Source organism: Doryrhamphus excisus, linkage group LG11, assembly GCF_037039965.1.
Source record: "Doryrhamphus excisus strain RoL-2023G ecotype Guam linkage group LG11, RoL_Dexc_Guam_v1.1, whole genome shotgun sequence".
Classification (NCBI taxonomy): Eukaryota; Metazoa; Chordata; class Actinopteri; order Syngnathiformes; family Syngnathidae; genus Doryrhamphus; species Doryrhamphus excisus.
In genome coordinates this window covers 7,324,929-7,343,808 of record NC_136367.1, presented here as the reverse complement: position 1 = coordinate 7,343,808, position 18,880 = coordinate 7,324,929, and the positions used below count along the sequence as shown (strand labels likewise).

General features: G+C 39.4%; 1 protein-coding gene across 1 annotated transcript; it reads right to left on the bottom strand.

Annotated features, from left to right (window-relative positions):
• Positions 1–2,424: 2,424 nt before the first annotated feature.
• On the bottom strand, positions 2,425–17,799 carry mcm9 (minichromosome maintenance 9 homologous recombination repair factor). Its single transcript, XM_058083179.2, has 14 exons — positions 17,622–17,799; positions 16,849–17,014; positions 15,121–15,227; positions 13,635–13,841; positions 13,486–13,567; positions 12,892–13,092; positions 10,697–10,822; positions 10,453–10,572; positions 10,107–10,281; positions 7,874–8,076; positions 6,903–7,106; positions 5,024–5,106; positions 4,740–4,885; positions 2,425–3,914 (listed from the first exon to the last, which is right to left on the bottom strand). The coding sequence occupies exons 1-14, from the start codon at positions 17,784–17,786 to the stop codon at positions 2,462–2,464; spliced, it is 3,438 nt and encodes a 1,145-aa protein (XP_057939162.2). The 5' UTR covers positions 17,787–17,799; the 3' UTR covers positions 2,425–2,461.
• Between the last annotated feature and the right edge of the window lie 1,081 nt (positions 17,800–18,880).

The window sequence follows — 18,880 nt, the reverse complement described above, 5'->3', positions numbered from 1 at the left end:
TATTTTATTATATCATCGTTGTATGTTTTTTACATTCAGTATAGTTACTCCAGACTCCATTCTCTGTGCAATATCTGATCAAACTCCACGTGCAATATTAAGGCTCTAAATCAGGGGTCTCAAACTCAATTTACCTGGGGGCCACTGGAGCTAGGGTCTGGGCAAGACTGGTTTTCCAAAAAAAAACAAACGCATTTATTAAAAACAGAAAAATATACAAACTTTTTCAGTGCTTTGGTTCCGATTTTCTACAATAAAAGCTCTGATAAAACATTCCACTGTTCTCAAATATCTTAATTGTTATTTTTATGCACAAAATAAGATGAAAAATAAATAAACAAATCAAGAATAAAGAAAATCAATCAATCAGTAATAAATAAATATAATAATAATAATAAACAGCAAATAATAAAAACTTAAGAAACCACATATAGTTGGTGGGTAGACAAATTATTATTTTTAGATTAAAATTAACAAAGCATTATTAGAGCCCTGTAGACATGACAAAACACGACTATAGTCACATTTATACTCTTTTTATTTACAACATATTGCGCAATTGCAGGGTCTTGAGACACATGCTAACTCGCAAACTAGAGAGCTAGCAACCTAAACGGTAGCCTTCAAGTTATTTCCTTTAAACTTAAATAGCTACAAATTTACCACTTCCACATTGATAGGGAGGATAACTATTAACAGTTATTCAACCTTTAGCATGAACATTAATCGTAAAACGTAATAATTTTTTCTGGGTACATGATATCATACAGCATCCATATCAAACTTGCACGGGCCGCACTAACATTAAACTTTCATATCAAGGCGGGGGCCTCAAACTAGTGTCCTGTGGGCCACATTGGGCCCGCAGGCCGCGTGTTTGAGACCCCTGCTCTAAATGCAATATATGAAGTTCTTTCTATAATGCCTCATATTAACTCACTAGCAAGATCTCAGTGTATAGACTGGTCATATATCTCATCTCTTTTCATATTATCTGCATACTGTATTTGTATATTTGTATATAACTGTTGATTTTGTTAATACTTGGGTTGTTTATATTGTTTATTTTTCTATATTGTGTATTTTGTACTGCTTAACTGATTCTGTACTCTTGCTGCTGTGCAATTCAAATTTCCCCACTGAGGGACAAATAAAGGCATATCTTATCTTATCTTATATATTCTATAAGTGCAAGAAATTATGATATGCTTCATTAGTATCTATGCTGCATGAAATTATACAGTTTTTTTTCTGTCAGAAATGTTTGATGTGCCGATATTGTCCAACTCTGAATGTCCGATACCAACATCGATATGTGTAACACGACATATCACCTATGATGGAATTAACACATACACGTACTGTATTGTCGTTAAGCTAATCAGCAATTAGCTTGTCAACATGGCTGTAAAACAACATTATCCAACATTGTAAAACATCAACAATAAATACTTGCCATTAGACTTAGGCTCAGACATTAGTTTTAAACTCCGCTGCCAAGTGCGGCTGCCTTTCAAGCAGCAGTATTTGTTTATTCAAGTCCATTTTTATCACATGACAGCGACGTCCGACATGATTCCGTGATTCCATGTCTGCCCATTGATATCGGGGCGTTGCAGCAAAGGTGAAAGTCAAGCGACTGGCAAGGAAGTAGGGATTGAAGCCTTCGGTACCTTCTAATATCGTGGGAAACGTGAATGGCAAGAACATCAAGACCTTCAAATCTGAATGGCTAACAGCTAGCATCCCAGAGGCTAACGTAAGAAGCTAGCCAACTTCAGTACAGTCAGAGGGGCCAGCAGTGGCGGTTCTAGCTATGGGTCATACGGCCAACGCTGAGGAACAAAAAACATTTACAAATGCTTAACACTCACCAAATCCTCATCAGGTCAACACATGGCAGATGGGCGACCACAAACTTAATCAAACGTCCACCATAAGATATGGATGAAACCAAAAATCATAATGAGGGGGCGAGTGCTGCTGGACCTCAGCCCTCAGGTTAACTACAAAGTAATAAATGGAAATTACAATTATTCAAAATAAAAGATTTCATTGTTAATATGATATTATATGGCAGACCAAGAGACATGTTATGTCAACAGGAAGTCAATGAATTCATCCAAAACAAGATAGGAAATGATCTCTATTGTGTTTTTAACCTTCATATTGCTATTGAACGCTTCGTGTGATGTACTCTGTGAAAATAGCAGAAATGCTCATAAGACAATAAATTCCACTCTGTCAATGATTTTAAATCGATAGATGTTCTTTACTCCAATTCAGGGTACACTTGTTATTCACAACAAAGAAGAAAAATGAATTTAATATGGCACATCAAGAAGTAGTATTGGTTAAAAATGATCAATGTTCCATTCCGATGATGTCAGCTTAAACATAAAAGATGAATACAAAAATCTCAAGTGGATTGAAAAAGTTTATTTTCTGGACCAGAGTTGTGTCAGACTTTGGGTGTCTTGGCTATCTCTTTGTCCCAGTCTGTGTCAAGAACATCATCAGTGTACTCGACTGAGCCAAAGAGAGAATCATCTGTAGAAGAACACAAGGCGCTTGGAGAGCCCAGTTGAAAACACTTTCTCTTCTTCATCGGGGGTTCTTTCACCATTTCCCCACCACGGACTGCATCATGAAGAGGTTCTGAAGGATCTCTACTACAATTGGGCGTTGGTCTGTCAGTCATTCTTAGTCCATGATCCAGGACAGGTGAGACCACTGTAGTGCTCATTCTCTTTCTCAAGGGATTGCATTGGCCTTGGGTAGTCCTCGAAGACTGGACAAAGTCTCTTTTAGGTGGACTTGTTTGAGGATTCCTGTCCAGGTCTGATGGGGTTTTACCTGCAGCAGTGAAAGAGAATCTGGAGAGTTTAGCAAGGGTTGACGGGTTAACTGGTTTCCGAGCAGGTGCCCTTACAGATGTGGAGCAATCTTTAGTCCCATCAGCATCTGGACACACAAGTCCTGTGTCCCCTGCTGGCTTTATTCCGCCATTGCCTTGAGCTTGTGTTTCCTGATCCAGCAAACAGAGAGCTGCTTCATGGCTGACAGAGCCTGCCTGGCCTCCATCTTGCTTTTGCTGCGTTTGACTCCTTTCTTCATCATCATGGATCCTGACATCGGCTCCACTTGCATCCTTCCTGTGTCGTTGTCTGCCTGCCTCTGGCTGGCCTTCCTGTTGGACCTCCGCATGCATGGTAAGACCATCATTGTGGATGAACGCTCTCATCTTCCTTGGTTTGAATGTGAAGCCTGAAAACTTTGCACAAATATCCGGTTCAGTTCCGAGAGAAGCGGCCATCTTTTCTCCTAACACAGTGCTAAGTTTTTTAGGTGCTGTGTGACCGCCTCTGGCGTCCTCCTGTAATGGAACACAACTGCCGTCCTCAGGTTTCCTTTCATTCAAGAATGTGTCAGAAGTTCCACCTTGACTTGGACTACTTTCTCCACCTTGCTGGTGTTGACACTGCAGCTCCTTGACTCGTCGATCTCTAAGGTTTTTACCCACTTTCTGAATCACACTGCCTGAAGGCTTGCTGTGTTTTCTGTCGGATTCTTCGAGACACTCTTGAGCTTTGTGGATTTTTTCTCCAATCGGTCCTTGTTCTTCAAAAGCAGCTGTATTTAAAAGAAGGTTTTGGTTGGCTGATAAGCTGACATGACTTAACAAACTGGAGTTAAGTTTGGGATCTGAGTCCATTTGAGTCGATGAGAACATCGGATGTGCAGATAGAGAAGGTGTAATGGAATGAAACCAATCCAAGCCCGTCTCCAGCTCAGTGGCAGCCTTCCTGTCCTTCGCCATGTCAACTTGTGATCTGCTGATTGAGCTTGTGTGTCCAAGTTGCTGCTGATCAGGATCCGTGGAGCTGGAAGCCGCCGTAATGTTGCTCCTCCGCCTTGAGAACAGAAATACACAAATACGCACATTCTTTCATTTGGTTTTGACTCTTAGGATGAAGTCAAACTAGGACAATGGTACCGTGTGCCTGGTCCCACAGCACCACTGCACCACTGTCCCACTTCCTCTGAAAAAGCAGGATGTATTCTTTTTAGACTGTTTTGTTTTTTCAGCTGCTAGATGTTGACAGATGGTTGTAGCTGTTCCAAACTTTGGACATCGGCCAGCTCTGGATAGCCATTGGCGGTTCTTATATGTTACTCTGGCGTTTTCATGCTGTTTTGACCGTTACTACACATCAAAAATCAACCTTTCTGCAAACATATGACAAATGGCTACCAGCCACGCAACCCTGTGTTGAACAATCGGAGGTGATGCTCAGCTCGCCACTGTATTTAAATGTGCAAATTGTACCTAAGAAAATGATTGGAATATGCAGACAATGCATTTATAACATACGTAGATGTTACGGATATTAATATTTATATTATGTCATCATGTTAGTCTATTAGGTTATTAATGATAACCATGATAACCATAAACAAAATTCCATCCCTTTGCATAGTAATTAATGACAGCCATGCACCTTGAACTAAATAAGGTAAGGATGATTCCAAATATGACTGGAAATAATCCATAAATTCAGGTAAACTGAAGGAAAACAGGTCAACATGTGAATGTATTATAGGTTAAATAAGATGGTATCGTATCACAAATAATAGGACTTATGATTCGGGTTGGGTTCTCAGCTGACTGAACGAGTTGAAGCAAAGCGAGACAGCCAAGTATGTATGATACAATAAAATATGAAAACATGACCCACCTGCTTAATCGCTCCATCTCCTTCTGAAGGAGAAGTGGGAGGTTCATTGCTTCGAGTAGTATCTGACACTGGGTCTGGTACTGTCGACCAGGGTCATCGGGGAACGAGGTGAGTACTGCGTTTACACTTCCGAGCAGACCGCCACTCTGAGACAGGAAAAACTCTTTTACCACTTTGGATACCCAAATAGGTATAAGGTACACCAGATCTTAAATATGATATGATATTCACACATAGTATCACCGACAACTGTAGAAAACAGTGACAAGCATTATTCTTCATACCTGCATGGAAGACTCCATGACAGAGACGGCCGTGACAGCGTCCTCTATCGTCACAGTCTCTCGAAACATGAGCCTGGCATGAGCTGTGTGGAATTCAAGCACATCGATGTTGCAAGTTGTTAACCACCAAATTGAGGTGTGTTTGCTTTCTTGCATTCAGCTTCCTTGTGTGTCCCTCAATGGAGTAAATACAGTAAACTAGTTCCATACCCAATCAGTATCGAACCATTGACTCACCCAACAATACAGTAACATTACTGACACAGAGTGACTAAGATTGTGGAAAATAATCCATATTAATCAATACATCGATGCCCATGCATGTGATGCGAGTGCATCGGTTCATTCACTGGGTATGGATGCAATTGACGGGTGAAATCTAGATTCATCTCAATGCGTTTGTGGGTATTGGTAAAATCCAATGCATGTCAATGTCAATGCAATGTTCATCTTCGCTCAATATGCTGTTTCCCCAGGTGCCATGAATGCACCATAATTATTTGTATTGAATACGGACGGAAGCCGTGAGGCACATACAACTACTAGTAAAACAGCATGGATGTTCATAGCAAGCAGCAGTGAGGAAGTTTCTATATTTAACCCCCCCGCAACGTTTAAATGGTATGTTTGGAAACACTACGGATTCTCAAAGAACGGCGGAAAGCTCGACAAAACGTCATTTGCAAAGAATGCTGCGTTAAGAAGCCGTACAATGGCATCACAACAAACATGCAGACCCCCCTAAAGAAGGGGACCGCCCCGTCCCTGTCTAGTTCCTGGTCGGACACCGGGGAAGAACCAAGCAAATCAGGTCAGAACAAGTGGACCTTCCGCTACTTTCAAAATTGGCCAGGAGCTAGTATTTGTCCGTCCCAACAAGTGTCCCCCCCCCGAACGAGTGTTCAGCACAGCAGGTGACATCAGAACAGCAGAGCAGTTGGCTTCTTCCTGAATTGTGAACCAATTTTAAAAGGGTAGAAGTTGTTTTCCACTTTCTGCTCCCCACTACTGTATTAGCCTAGCTGCTAGCTCATTCATATTAGCAGTATGTTTTCCAGACAGGAATATAAACAAACATTGATTCCACTGTTGAAAGTGTCACTTTAACTTTGTTGTTGCTGTACTTTGTATTTTTACAGCAGTAATGATTCTTGTATTGAATTTACTGCCAAGTGCCTAGAAGGAATAAAGCCAAATCCTTTTTGTAGGACCATACTGAATTACATTTTTTCCTTTTTCTTATTTGCATCATGATGAATTGCATCATATAGTAATAAATTGCACCATATCATATCGGATCACATTGATTTGAACTAAATGATTATCGCATCGTATTGCCAGACAATTCCATGTATGGTATGTATGGTATAAGTTGTATAAGTATGGTATCGCTGGCAGTGCATGGAGATGTGTATCGAATGGTCCTCAGTGCTGAGATTCACACGCCTAATAGTGACGAGTATACTGTAGCATGCATATGATTAAAATGTCTTTGAATGGGTCTTCTGAATGCCTTAAATTAGCATTTCACCTCATTTAGCCATTTTGTATGCTGGAGATGCTTTTTAGGCCAAAGATGCTGCAGCATCTGTATTTTTGGAAAACCGTGATAGAGTAAAGCCACGAAATTTGAGGGATTACTGTAATAATAAATAATAAAAAAATGCATATACAACTGTTAAAAAAATATATGAATTGTTTAGTTATTGTATGTTTATCCATATCTTTGTATATTTTTTCTTCATATGAAAATATTCCTTATATTAACTAAACCATGTATTATTCACTGTATCTTTTACTCGTGAAATAATCCTGAATGAAATACAATATATTTGTGCAGCGTGTTAATTTCAAATGTTTTGCAAAATGACAAATTCACCTTCAGCCAGTCTGCTCATACTCTCCAGCATGCGGATGGTGGTGCGTGCAGCGTTGCGGCCTTCACTCTGCCTCTGCAGCTGGTAGTACCTTGATAAGATGCACTTGGCCTCGTCAGAAACCTGCGGCTGCAAGCGTTTTATCACACAAAAATAAGCCTTCATTTTCTCCATGGACCACAGGGTGGCGCTCTCAGAGGGCAGTCCTATCCCAACAAAGAAAAGGACATTTGATTTTTAAAAACTGGTACAAAATTGGATTAAATACTGTTAGGATACTGTATACTTGATCTGCTCCTGTTTTTTTTACTTTATATACTACTACGCAATTGTATGTCAAATAAGCCATCTGAAAGAAGGTGTGGAAATTGCTTTGAAATTGATTGATAAAGTCAGAAGTCGCAAGCTCTAAGATCCGAGGGAATGAGTGTTACGGAGAAGGTGGAATTTGGGGAAAAGTGTTCAGAAGAGTCCACCCCTTGGCCATCTCCAAATTGTCCATAGGTATGAATGTGAGTGTGAATGGTTGTTTGTCTAGTATATGTGCCCTGTGATTGGCTGGCCACCAGTCCAGGGTGTACCCCGCCTCTCGCCCAAAGACAGCTGGGATAGGCTCCAGCACCACCACGACCCTTGTGAGGATAAGCGGTAGAAAATGAATGAATGAATGAATGTTCAGAAGAGATATTGTAAATGTGAGAAATGTCCATTTATTTCCAATGGGAATAATGTTGGAAAAAAGTGTAAATATGAATATCTGGCTTCCTGTCATCAATGAACATGTTGATGTTGGAATGCTTTGAATGATGTCTGTGCAGTTTGTACAACCAAACTAACAAATGGAAGAACAAATCCTTGACCCGATGAAGCCCAGGTCTTCCTGAATATTATGAAGTCATCAGCAACACACTCCTAAAAATATTCCAATACGCAAACCATTCTCTTTCATTTTGACGAATGTTCTAATTCCTACCTCTGTTCTCCAGGACAAAAGAGGAGATGATGCGGTCCCACTCTGCGTTTCTGGTGTCCAGCAGAACCAGAACCAGGTCAAAGCGACTCAGCAGAGGGCTGGCTAGTGCTACGTTGACGGAGAGTGCTTGATTGGGATCATACTGGCCCTTGGGGTTGGTAGCTGCCAGAATAGTGGTCCGAGTGTTCAGCTTACACACCATGCTATGGAGAACCAGGTTCATATTTGTTAGTCAACAATGGAAATGAATACAAAAGGGCGAGATGTGTCCTGGGATTAGAGTAGTAAAGGTACACAATTGGGTGAGATGTGTCCTGGGATTAAAGTGGTTTAGAGTGGTAAAGGTATACAAAAGGGTGAGATGTGTCCTGGGATTAGAGTGGTAAAGGTATACAAAAGGGTGAGATGTGTCCTGGGATTAGAGTGGTAAAGGTATGCAAAAGGGTGAGATGTGTCCTGGGATTAAAGTGGTTTAGAGTGGTAAAGGTATACAAAAGAGCAAGATGTGTCCTGGGATTAGAGTGGTAAAGGTATACAAAAGAGTGAGATGTGTCCTGGGATTAGAGCGGTAAATGTATACAAAAGGGTGAGATGTGTCCTGGGATTAGAGTGGTAAAGGTATACAAAAGGGTGACATGTGTCCTGGGATTAAAGTGGTTTAGAGTGGTAAAGGTATAAAAAAGGGTGACATGTGTCCTGGGATTAAAGTGGTTTAGAGTGGTAAAGGTATACAAAAGGGTGAGATGTGTCCTGGGATTAAAGTGTTTTAGAGTGGTAAAGGTATACAAGAGTGAGATGTGTCCTGGGATTAGAGTGGATTAGAGTGGTGAAGGTATACAAATGGGTGAGATGTGTCCTGGGATTAAAGTAGTAAAGGATATGGTGCGGTTTCCATGATACATTTCCATTCAAGATTTCTCTTGATGGATTTGTTTTAATCAATACACTTTGGGGAAGTGTTTTACTGTTTTTTCAGTAACAATTTTACAAAGAACCCAGTGTTCGATCTCGCATGGTCTTTGAAGCGGGATCTAAGCTCTGTGTTACATGCAAGATATGCCACCAGGAAAAAGTGCACTCTTTTACCCAGCATCCCCAATCCTTATGTCTTTCTCTTTCTGTGCCTTCTGAAGATATCAAAACAGTTAGCATGAGGTTGCTAACAATGCATGTCATTGCATACACCTATTTCCACTATAAAATATTAAAAAAAGCTCCAAGAAGGTTCTTTATCCATGCAGTGAGCATGTAGTCACAGGTACATTAATGCTAACATCTCATACTTGCAATATTTAGTAGAACATACTTCCTGTGTGAGGAACGCTATACCTAGCCTTCAAAAACCAAAACATAAAGCTTCAATATGTAGTAAGCTAAAACCCAATCCTCCACTCAGCTCCCCGAACACCAGATCACATCTGTTGTGCTTTTCTTATTATGTCTACTATACCGGATAATAGAGGTGACTATAGGGGTGTTATTTCATTAGAAGGCTTTTCTATTTTCTATGCTCTAACAAAATATTCCATTCATAATGAAGGAATGCACAGATGTACTGTATGACAGTCATGCTTTGGTTCCTACTTTTCCTGCGTCTGCTTTGGTTTGCAGACTTTGTCTAGTTGCTGGGGGTGAAACAAGGTAGGTGCCCACAATCTGTAATTAGCATACATCAGAAGCCCTGCATACACACAAGGAATACGGCAGGTTATTCCTAATGTTGGAATGACTTTACTTCTATGTTCCCTTGTTTGCTTTCTACTCGCCTTCATGCTCATGTTTCCTGTCTACGCTGAAGCATCTGTTCTTTTGGACACTGAGGGTCATGATTGTTTTTGTGGTTAATCTGTGGCTGCACGGTGGTCGAGTGGTTAGCACACAGACCAGGGTTCAATTCCACCCTCGGCCATCATGGAGTTTGCATGTGCATGCGGTTTCCTCCCACATTCCAAAAACATGCTAAATTGTCCATAGGTATGAATGTGAGTGTGAATGGTTGTTTGTCTATATGTGCCCTGTGATTGGCTGGCGACCAGTCCAGGGTATACCGAAAACAGCTGGGATAGGCTCCAGCACCCCCGCGACCCTCGTGAGGAAAAAGCGGTCGAAAATGAATGAATGTGGTACATGCACATAGTTTGGCACAGCTAGCAAATAAATCAACATTTGTGACTCTCATGTCTTGTCGCCATCAGCAGCTGATTGACAGAATGATCCTGAAAGAGGTTCCTACCCGGCCTTGGCCACGCTAATGGACTGTTGCTCCATGGCCTCATGGATGCTGATGCGGTCGTGTTCTTTGATGCTGTTGAATTCATCAATGCAGCACAATCCTCCGTCTGAGAGGACCAGGGCTCCTGCCTCAAGATGCCAATCACCTCCATCCTTCACTGCCGCAACCGTCAGTCCTTCAGCACAGGACAACACACTCACTGCTTGGCTATATGTGTGCATATATGTGCATTTCATGACACATGTGAGCATACAGTATGTATATTCATATATTATGGAAGAGCGATCAAAAGACACTGAGGTGTTTATGGAGTGAAAACATCAGAAGCATAAAGGACAGCACAAACCTGCACTTGTGGATCCAATTCCAGCAGTGAGCACAGAGCGAGGCATAATCTTAGCTGCATACTTTAAGAACTGAGACTTCCCTGTGCCGGGGTCTCCAACAAGCAACATATGGCATTCACCTTCAAACACAAACAGAAAGCAGCTTGTCGGCTCATCACCAACATACACATGCTTGTATGTACAGCGTGTGAAACTCAGTCATGCCATTTTTACGTCCACCATCATTGAAAAGCTGATAAAAACCTCTGATCTTGGTTCCAGAAGAATCTATCCTCTGCACCCCACCAGCTAGCACCATGGCAACCGCCAGTTTAATCATGTACATGCCAAAGACTTGAGGGCATAGGCTCAACAGGATCTGGTTCCTGCCTGCAGATTGTCCAGGGAGAACAGAAATAGCAGAACCTTGGTTAGCGTCATTAATTAATTCCAGAAGGTGCGGCTCTAACCAAAATGGATTCAAACAAATCCATTATTCCCATAAGAAATAATGTAAATCCTAGCTGAATATAAGCCACAGTCACAAAAAACATTTGTACATATAACATATTTAAAGTTACATTGTAATACATGACATAATACAATTCCCAGTTCCACATGTCCAAAAGGAGTAGGAAGAAGCAAAACTTATTTAATCCTATCTCCAACGGTTCCACATCAGTACATTTATTATCCATCATTTATACACTTCCCCGTATTCCAAATGTACCCTTTGCTAGTTAAGACATATGAAGATGATAAAATAATATAGTACAAACAGACATAACAGAACATGGTTGGAAGGATGTGTGAGTACTGACAATGAACTCACAAGAATGAAGAGTAATGACTGTTGTAGTGTTTAGACATAGCATTTTGTACACCGTCGTTAAGGACTCTTCTTCCTCTTCTTTTATATGTATGTCATAATATGTTATAATATGTTATATGTCATAATATGTTATATGTTATAAGTCATAATATGTTATAATATGTTATATGTTATAATATGTTATATGACATAATATGTTATATGTTATAAGTCATAGTATGTTATAATATGTTATATGTTACAATATGTTATGTTATACGTTATGTTATGTTATATGTTATAATGTTATATGTTATAATATGTTATATGTTATAATATGTTATATGTTATAATATGTTGTATGTTATACGTTATAATATGTTATGTTATAATTTGTTATATGTTATAATATGTTATATGTTATACGTTATGTTATGTTATAATATGTTATATGTCAGAATATGTTATATGTCATAATATGTTATATGTTATATGTTTTACGTTATATGTTATGTGTTATAATATGTTAGATGTTATAATATGTTATAATATGTTATATGTTATAATATGTTATATGTTATATGTTATACGTTATGTTATGTTATATGTTATAATATGTTATATGTCAGAATATGTTATATGTCATAATATGTTATATGTTATAATATGTTTTACGTTATATGTTATGTGTTATAATATGTTATGTGTTATAATATGTTATATGTTATAATATGTTATATGTCATATGTTATAATATGTTATATGTTATAATGTTATATGTTATAATATGTTATATGTTATAATGTTACATGTTATAATATGTTATATGTTATAAAGTTTCAGATAAGGAGGTTTGCGCATTTGGAAGGGAGCCCTAAAAGACGTTAGGCTTAGAACGCTCAGTTTCAAAAGGCGTGGTAAAACTGTTCCTTTGTGATGTCACAGAGGGACTGACTTTTTTTCATTAAATACTTTGGGCATGTGACCAATCACAGCGGAGTGGTCATGGCCGGAGGCGGGCCGTGGGTGGAATAAATTAAAACAGACCGTTTTGTCAGGAAGCACAAATTCAAGGAAATGGAATAGGTGCAGATTCTGGAAAATCTAAAAGGTTTTCTGTGCGGGTTATTGTGTGTAGCTGCTCTATAGGCAACCACAACTCAGTACAAAGGGAGGAAAAATGAGCGTAGCAGGACCCCTTTAAACAATTAGTAGTAGATCTGAAGTACAGGAGAAGTCAAGATATGATAAAATAGCCGCACTGTTGTACAAGACGTACGTGTCAAACTACAATTGTCAACTATAAAAAGGTGTTTGTGGTTAACATTTATGAGACTGGGGTGTAACTGCTAACGACATCATAGACGGAAAACCTCCCTTTCTTGTTTTCCATGTAAGTTAATAGAATGGTAAAAATGATTATTTCTGATTTAAAAATCATTAAAACAAAGCTTAAATCATGTGGTGCATTAATAACACGGCAGGATGCGCAATACAAAGTACGTTAACTGGAAAACGTATGCAAACTGAAGCTAAATTGTGGAGTCAGTTTTGCACATGAACAGAAAAACAGGCTAGCCGGTGCATTCACGATGCAACGGTCTCGTACTCTTGGACTTTGATGAAGATGAAGAAGTAGAATTCTTACCGGTCATGGGATCATTTCTGTGGAATTCCCAGAATTCTTCAAATTCCTTTTGAACATCCTCCATGAGCAGATCAGCGCCACCACGCTGGTTGTTGACTTCCACGTTGTTGGCTTTGAGAACCAGCTCCACGTCACATCGAGAGCCGTCAAAAAAGGGTTTCCAGCGCTGGCACATGACTCCATAAATAGTAACATCATCTCCTGGCAGGCCAGCAACACAACAATCACCAAAATGTTTCTTCGAGCTGCCCATCCATTAAATCACTGACGTGTATCAGAATGGCTGATAATAAAAGACTTGTTTTTTATGTAGTTCTCCATTTGTGAACAGCAGAGGGCACACACATCGCACGTAAGGTAGCCTTGATGCAGCCTGCACAGGGAAAGTTCATCTTGCACTAAAAGTGCCTGCATGTGCCTAAAGTACTCATCACGTATGGATCCCCAAATTTTTCACATGGACAGTACGCACTTACAAGTACGCCGAGTTACCTTTAACTTTGACAGCTCTACTAATTACACAAGCTTTTAAGTGCCTTGATACTAACGACAGTTGTTTACGGCAGTTTCAAAAGTCAAAATGGTCACTCCTACCAGATTTACACATGTCCACCAGGTCATCCTCCAGAACCACGACCATAGACCGAGGAATACTGCCCACCGACAACCTCTGTACCTGTGGTGTGGATGCTGATTGGAACGACATGTTGACACAAATTACAAGACATGTCCTGGCATCATACTTGCTCTTGTATCTTGATCTCCTGGTAATCCTTGCAGGAGGCCGGCTCGGTGTCTCCAGACAGACAAGTGAATTTACAGGAGTTACAGCCATCCGGATGAGGGCAGCTCAGTGGCGGCAAAAAGGAATAGAACTGGTTAAAGTCTGCCTGCAGCTCAAAAACATGGCGGCACTTGGCGCACATGTAATCACGCTTGTACTCCAGCACCTAGGAAAGTGGGAGAAAGCCATACTTTATGATACAACAACAAAGTAGCCTAAAGCCAAACGGAGATGAACAACATGACGCGGCATTCACTGCAATTCCATGCATACACAAAGCTATGGAATCTGCTTCATTGAATGCTGTTTGTGAGTTTCAGAGTGCGGACGGGTCAAATGGACTTTTCGCTTATTTAACAAAGCAACATGACGTTATTGACACGGGGTATCATTTTGTGCCTCATTAGATTTTCATGCACAGGTGATTAAACATACATGCAAATTGTTGGATTAGCATTAGCATTAGCATTAGCATTAGCATTAGCATTAGCATTAGCATTAGCATTAGCATTAGCATTAGCATTAGCATTAGCATTAGCATTATCTTATCCTATCCTATCCTATCCTATATTCGATTCGATTCGATTCGATTCGATTCGATTCAACTTTATTGTTATTGCTCATGTCACTGGTACAGGGCAACAAAATGCAGTTAGCATCCAACCAGAAGTGCAAATTTATAAATATCTTAGTACTTATTATTTATTACTAAATAAATGAAGAAATAGAATATGTAAATGGACAGATATATGTACAAACTATAACAGGCTATGGATATATACGGGGATATAAATGACTATAGTATGGCTATTGGAGATTATACAGATTATAAACAGTATGAACAGTATGAATGTGACAAGATATAATAACAGTAATATGTACAGTAGTGCAATGAAGTAGTGACGGGGGGGGGGTAAATATCTTCAGTTTCTTGTTCACTTTAATGCCTGGTCCAACTAAAGGTGCAGTCGTTTGGACAACTATGACGATGACAACAAAAAGCGCATAAGAGTAACATTTTGGGGAAATACAATGTTATAGTTATTCATGTAAGAATGTAAGCTCATTTGGAAAAATCAAGAAAACTTTCCATGTTTGTTATTTTATAAATTTACATTACCAACTATTTCAACTTTGTTTGTTTCTTTCAGCTTTTTCCTGATTTCGGAGTCGCCACGACTTTCTAATTAATTCTTATTAAAAAATATTTTTACTTTATTTGTGTAACAGTATCTGGTTTTGCACAGATGTATTATTTAGTCAAAGAACATTTTATTTATCTGCCCATCACTATCCAAGCATGCAAATGAACAAAGACACCATTATTTGTAGTAAATAAACCATCATAAGTGATCCAATAAAGTGAAATAGAATCATTTCCCCATGATGCAAACAAGCCTGGTGTCTGCATGTAAAAGAAGACTTGACATCCCACTGCACGTTACCTTGGCAACACTGGTGCGTATCACAGTCCCAGTGACTGATAAGAAGTGGCCCACATCCCTGGATCGGGGAATTGTGTCTCTGGTCAGCTCTGGACACACTGGTAGACCTGGAGACCAAAGAGACAGACATCTGTGATGACTTTCATTCAATAATGTATCAAAATGCGGCATAAGCCTACACCACAAACACATTTGGACCACCACGGATAGATTTGGTATGACCAGTTGACCCTTGCTCATAAACAAATAATTACAAGACCGTCAATGTAAGCAGTCAATAAAAAACATGCAGCAGGAAAGATCCGTGTTGCCAACTTAGCAACATTGTCGCTACATTTAACAATGGTAAAGGTATACAAAAGGATGAGATGTGTCCTGGGATTAAAGTGGTTTAGAGTGGTAAAGGTATACAAATGGGCGAGATGTGGCCTGGGATTAAAGTGGTTTAGTGGGGCAAAGGTATACAAAAGGGTGACATGTGTCCTGGGATTAAAGTGGTTTAGAGTGGTAAAGGTATACAACTGGGTGAGATGTCTCCTGAGTTTAAAGTGGTTTAGAGAGGTAAAGGTATACAAATGGGCGTGATGTGTCCTGGGATTAAAGTGGTTTAGAGTGGTAAAGGTATACAAATGGGCGAGATGTGGCCTGGGATTAAAGTGGTTTAGTGGGGCAAAGGTATACAAAAGGGTGATATGTGTCCTGGGATTAAAGTGGTTTAGAGTGGTAAAGGTATACAAATGGGCGTGATGTGTCGTGGGACTAAAGTGGTTTAGAGTGGTAAAGGTATACAAAAGGGTGAGATGTGTCGTGGGACTAAAGTGGTTTAGAGTGGTAAAGGTATACAACTGGGTGAGATGTCTCCTGAGTTTAAAGTGGTTTAGAGAGGTAAAGGTATACAAATGGGCGTGATGTGTCCTGGGATTAAAGTGGTTTAGAGTGGTAAAGGTATAGACATGTGCTGAAGTTGAAGAAACTGCAATTTGGCTTCTATTTGGTGGGTTTATTATTATTATTATTATTATTATTATTATATATTACAATAAACAGAAAGTTATATATAAGTTTCACTAATGCTTCTCATAGCCCATAATTGTGGTGTGTTCAAGGACCACCGAACAAAGTACTATAGATTAATGTCTAATGAAAAAAACGGTGAATTGTGTGTGAATGCTCAAATGCTGAAACTGAACTTAAACATAGAATGTAGAAATGTCTTAGAAATGTGTTGAAATCTATTCACCGTTCAGGATTGAACCAGAAAACCATTAGGTTGGATGTTTTGGAGGTTTTGGGACCCCCAAAGGGAGGGATATATTGTAGCATTGTAGAACTTCAATTGCACTTAAGAAGAGGTCATCAATACCTGATGGATGTATAACAGGTAGAACATGTTTTGGCAAATTATTTTACTGTTAAATTTGTGTCCCTTACATCTGCCCACAGCCTTGATTTCCAGAGGGGGGAGGTCTGACCTCCAAATACTTACAAAGTTCTGGCACTCATTGTTGAGAACCCTATTTAACTATGGCTCCATAAACGAGAGGAACTCCTGTCCCTATAAATATCATCCACCATGATTTAGTCTTTGTGTCGCCACATTTGTTCAACCTTTGAATGCTTTTGGCGCAGGATGAAAGGACAGAAAACAAAATAGCAGGTGTGAAACACACACCACTTTCCTGTTGGTGGAAAACAGCTACACATGTCAGTGTCAGTTGGAGAACTAACCTGTGATACGGGCATGGAGAGTGTGTTTGATTCTGGCCTCTTCATGTGGTCGTTCTCCAGACTGATGGCTTGAGTCTTTGTTTGACAACTCAAGCGCTGTCTTGTACAACACTTTATCAAATATTGTCAGGACGTCATTTGGATAGGCATTGAAATAGTCGCCAATCTGTGGGAATAAAATGATATCATAAAGTAAACTAGAGAAGTGGAATGGGGCTTAACGCACACACTAGTAGTGAACATGTATGTAATGGTAATGGTAATGGTAATGGTAATGGTAATGGTAATGGTAATGGTAATGGTAATGGTTTTATTTCATTTGAACATGTATCAGATTACAATTGAGTGCATCCCATAATCAGTTCCCAGTTCCACATGTCCAAAAGGAGTAGGAAGAAGCAAAGCTTATTAAATCCTACCCCTCCATCTGGTACTTTTACAATCAGTAACTGTTACATTTGTTCACTTCCTGCTTTCCTAATATAGTTTTAAAAAAGGTTTCTTTTTTGTATTTTTTTTAATGTTTTTTTTTTTTGTCACATACCGAAGTCCGAGGTGTTATGACCATCCAATGCCATAATGGGTACCATATTAACTGTCAATATAGTGATAGCACATCATATGTAGCAAGCATGTAACAAGGTAGCCTCATGAGGCAGACCAAACAGGCTGGATAGGCCATAATATCCATAATATCATAATATCATGTGTCAGTAGTAGCCAGTGTCAGTCGTAGTAGTAGCCAGTAGTATTGGTATTGTGAGTATTAGTACCTCCATATTGGCTTCAAAGAGTGTCATAGCATTGATGACGAGAGGCTGATGAAGATCTTCACTGTCGCCTGCAAAGATCTGGACGATGTCATCATGATGATATTCCGCAACATAAGCTTGAAACATCTGGCTAATTAAAGCCTCCTGTTCTGCACTCATCGTCATGACGACAACATCACACACTGCAAGACAACATGACAAATCACACTCAGTAACATTTGACACTAACTTTCATCAATTGTTGACTAAGAATGACAATATTTATGGCAATAAACATAAATAAATATGCCTGATAATCTCTACCATAATTACATAATAATGTAATATTTCCTTTATTATGTCATTTTTCTGGGGCTGCACGGCGGTCGTGTGGTTAGCGCGCAGACTTCACAGCTAGGAGATCCGGGTTCAATTCCATCCTCGGCCATCTGTGTGGAGTTAGGTTAATTGGTGGCTCCAAATTGTCCATAAGTATGAATGTGGGTGGGAATGGTTGTTTGTCTATATGTGACCAGCCCAGGGTGTACCCCGCCTCTCGCTCGAAGACAGCTGGGATAGGCTCCAGCACCCCCGTGACCCTCGTGAGGATAAGCGGTAGAAAATGAATGAATGAATGTACTTTTAAAATGACATTATTTTTCCTCAATATTCAACATTATCCTTGTAAAATTACCACATATTTCCCATTGCTGTTTTTTTTTAAGTTTTCTTGTTAAATTATATTGTGAGAATCTGAAGTGGGGCAATAAAAAAAAGCAAATGGCCCACAAAATGCACTTTCAACACCCCTGCATTCCTATTTCATGTTCATCTTAACATAGGTCATGTGAGTATTTAGTATTCATGTATCTTATATTATTACCATCTAAGCACAGCTCTGATGTGAGTATTTAGCATTAAGAGGATATTACATTATTACATATACAGTATATCTTAATACTGGTATGATGGGAGTATTTATTACCTGCATTATTGTACAGTATATTACATTATCACACACAGTATACATCTTTACATAGGTCTGATGTTAGTATTTAGGGTTAAAGTATATTCAGTTATTACTAACCTTTGTGTGGAACGTAGAAAACGCCTTCTTCAATACTGAAAAAACAACTTTTGTAGCTGCCACTCCATCACTTCGGGTCTTAATTTAGGCCTAGTTGTGTCGCTGGTGATGAAACTAGTAGTTTAATTGTAATTAGAAACACACTAGCGTTGCACAAACTAACTCTTCTGAGGAAACCTCAGACGGACCTTTG

Excerpts from the sequence above, each read along its gene's own strand:
- mcm9 (XM_058083179.2), bottom strand. The coding sequence starts at position 17,786 with ATGACGATGAGTGCAGAACAGGAGGCTTTAATTAGCCAGATGTTTCAA. Across the intron at positions 17,015-17,621 it reads TCTTTGAAGCCAATATGGAG|ATTGGCGACTATTTCAATGC; the intron begins GTACTAATACTC and ends TTATTCCCACAG. Across the intron at positions 4,886-5,023 it reads TCATGGAGTCTTCCATGCAG|AGTGGCGGTCTGCTCGGAAG; the intron begins GTATGAAGAATA and ends TTCCTGTCTCAG.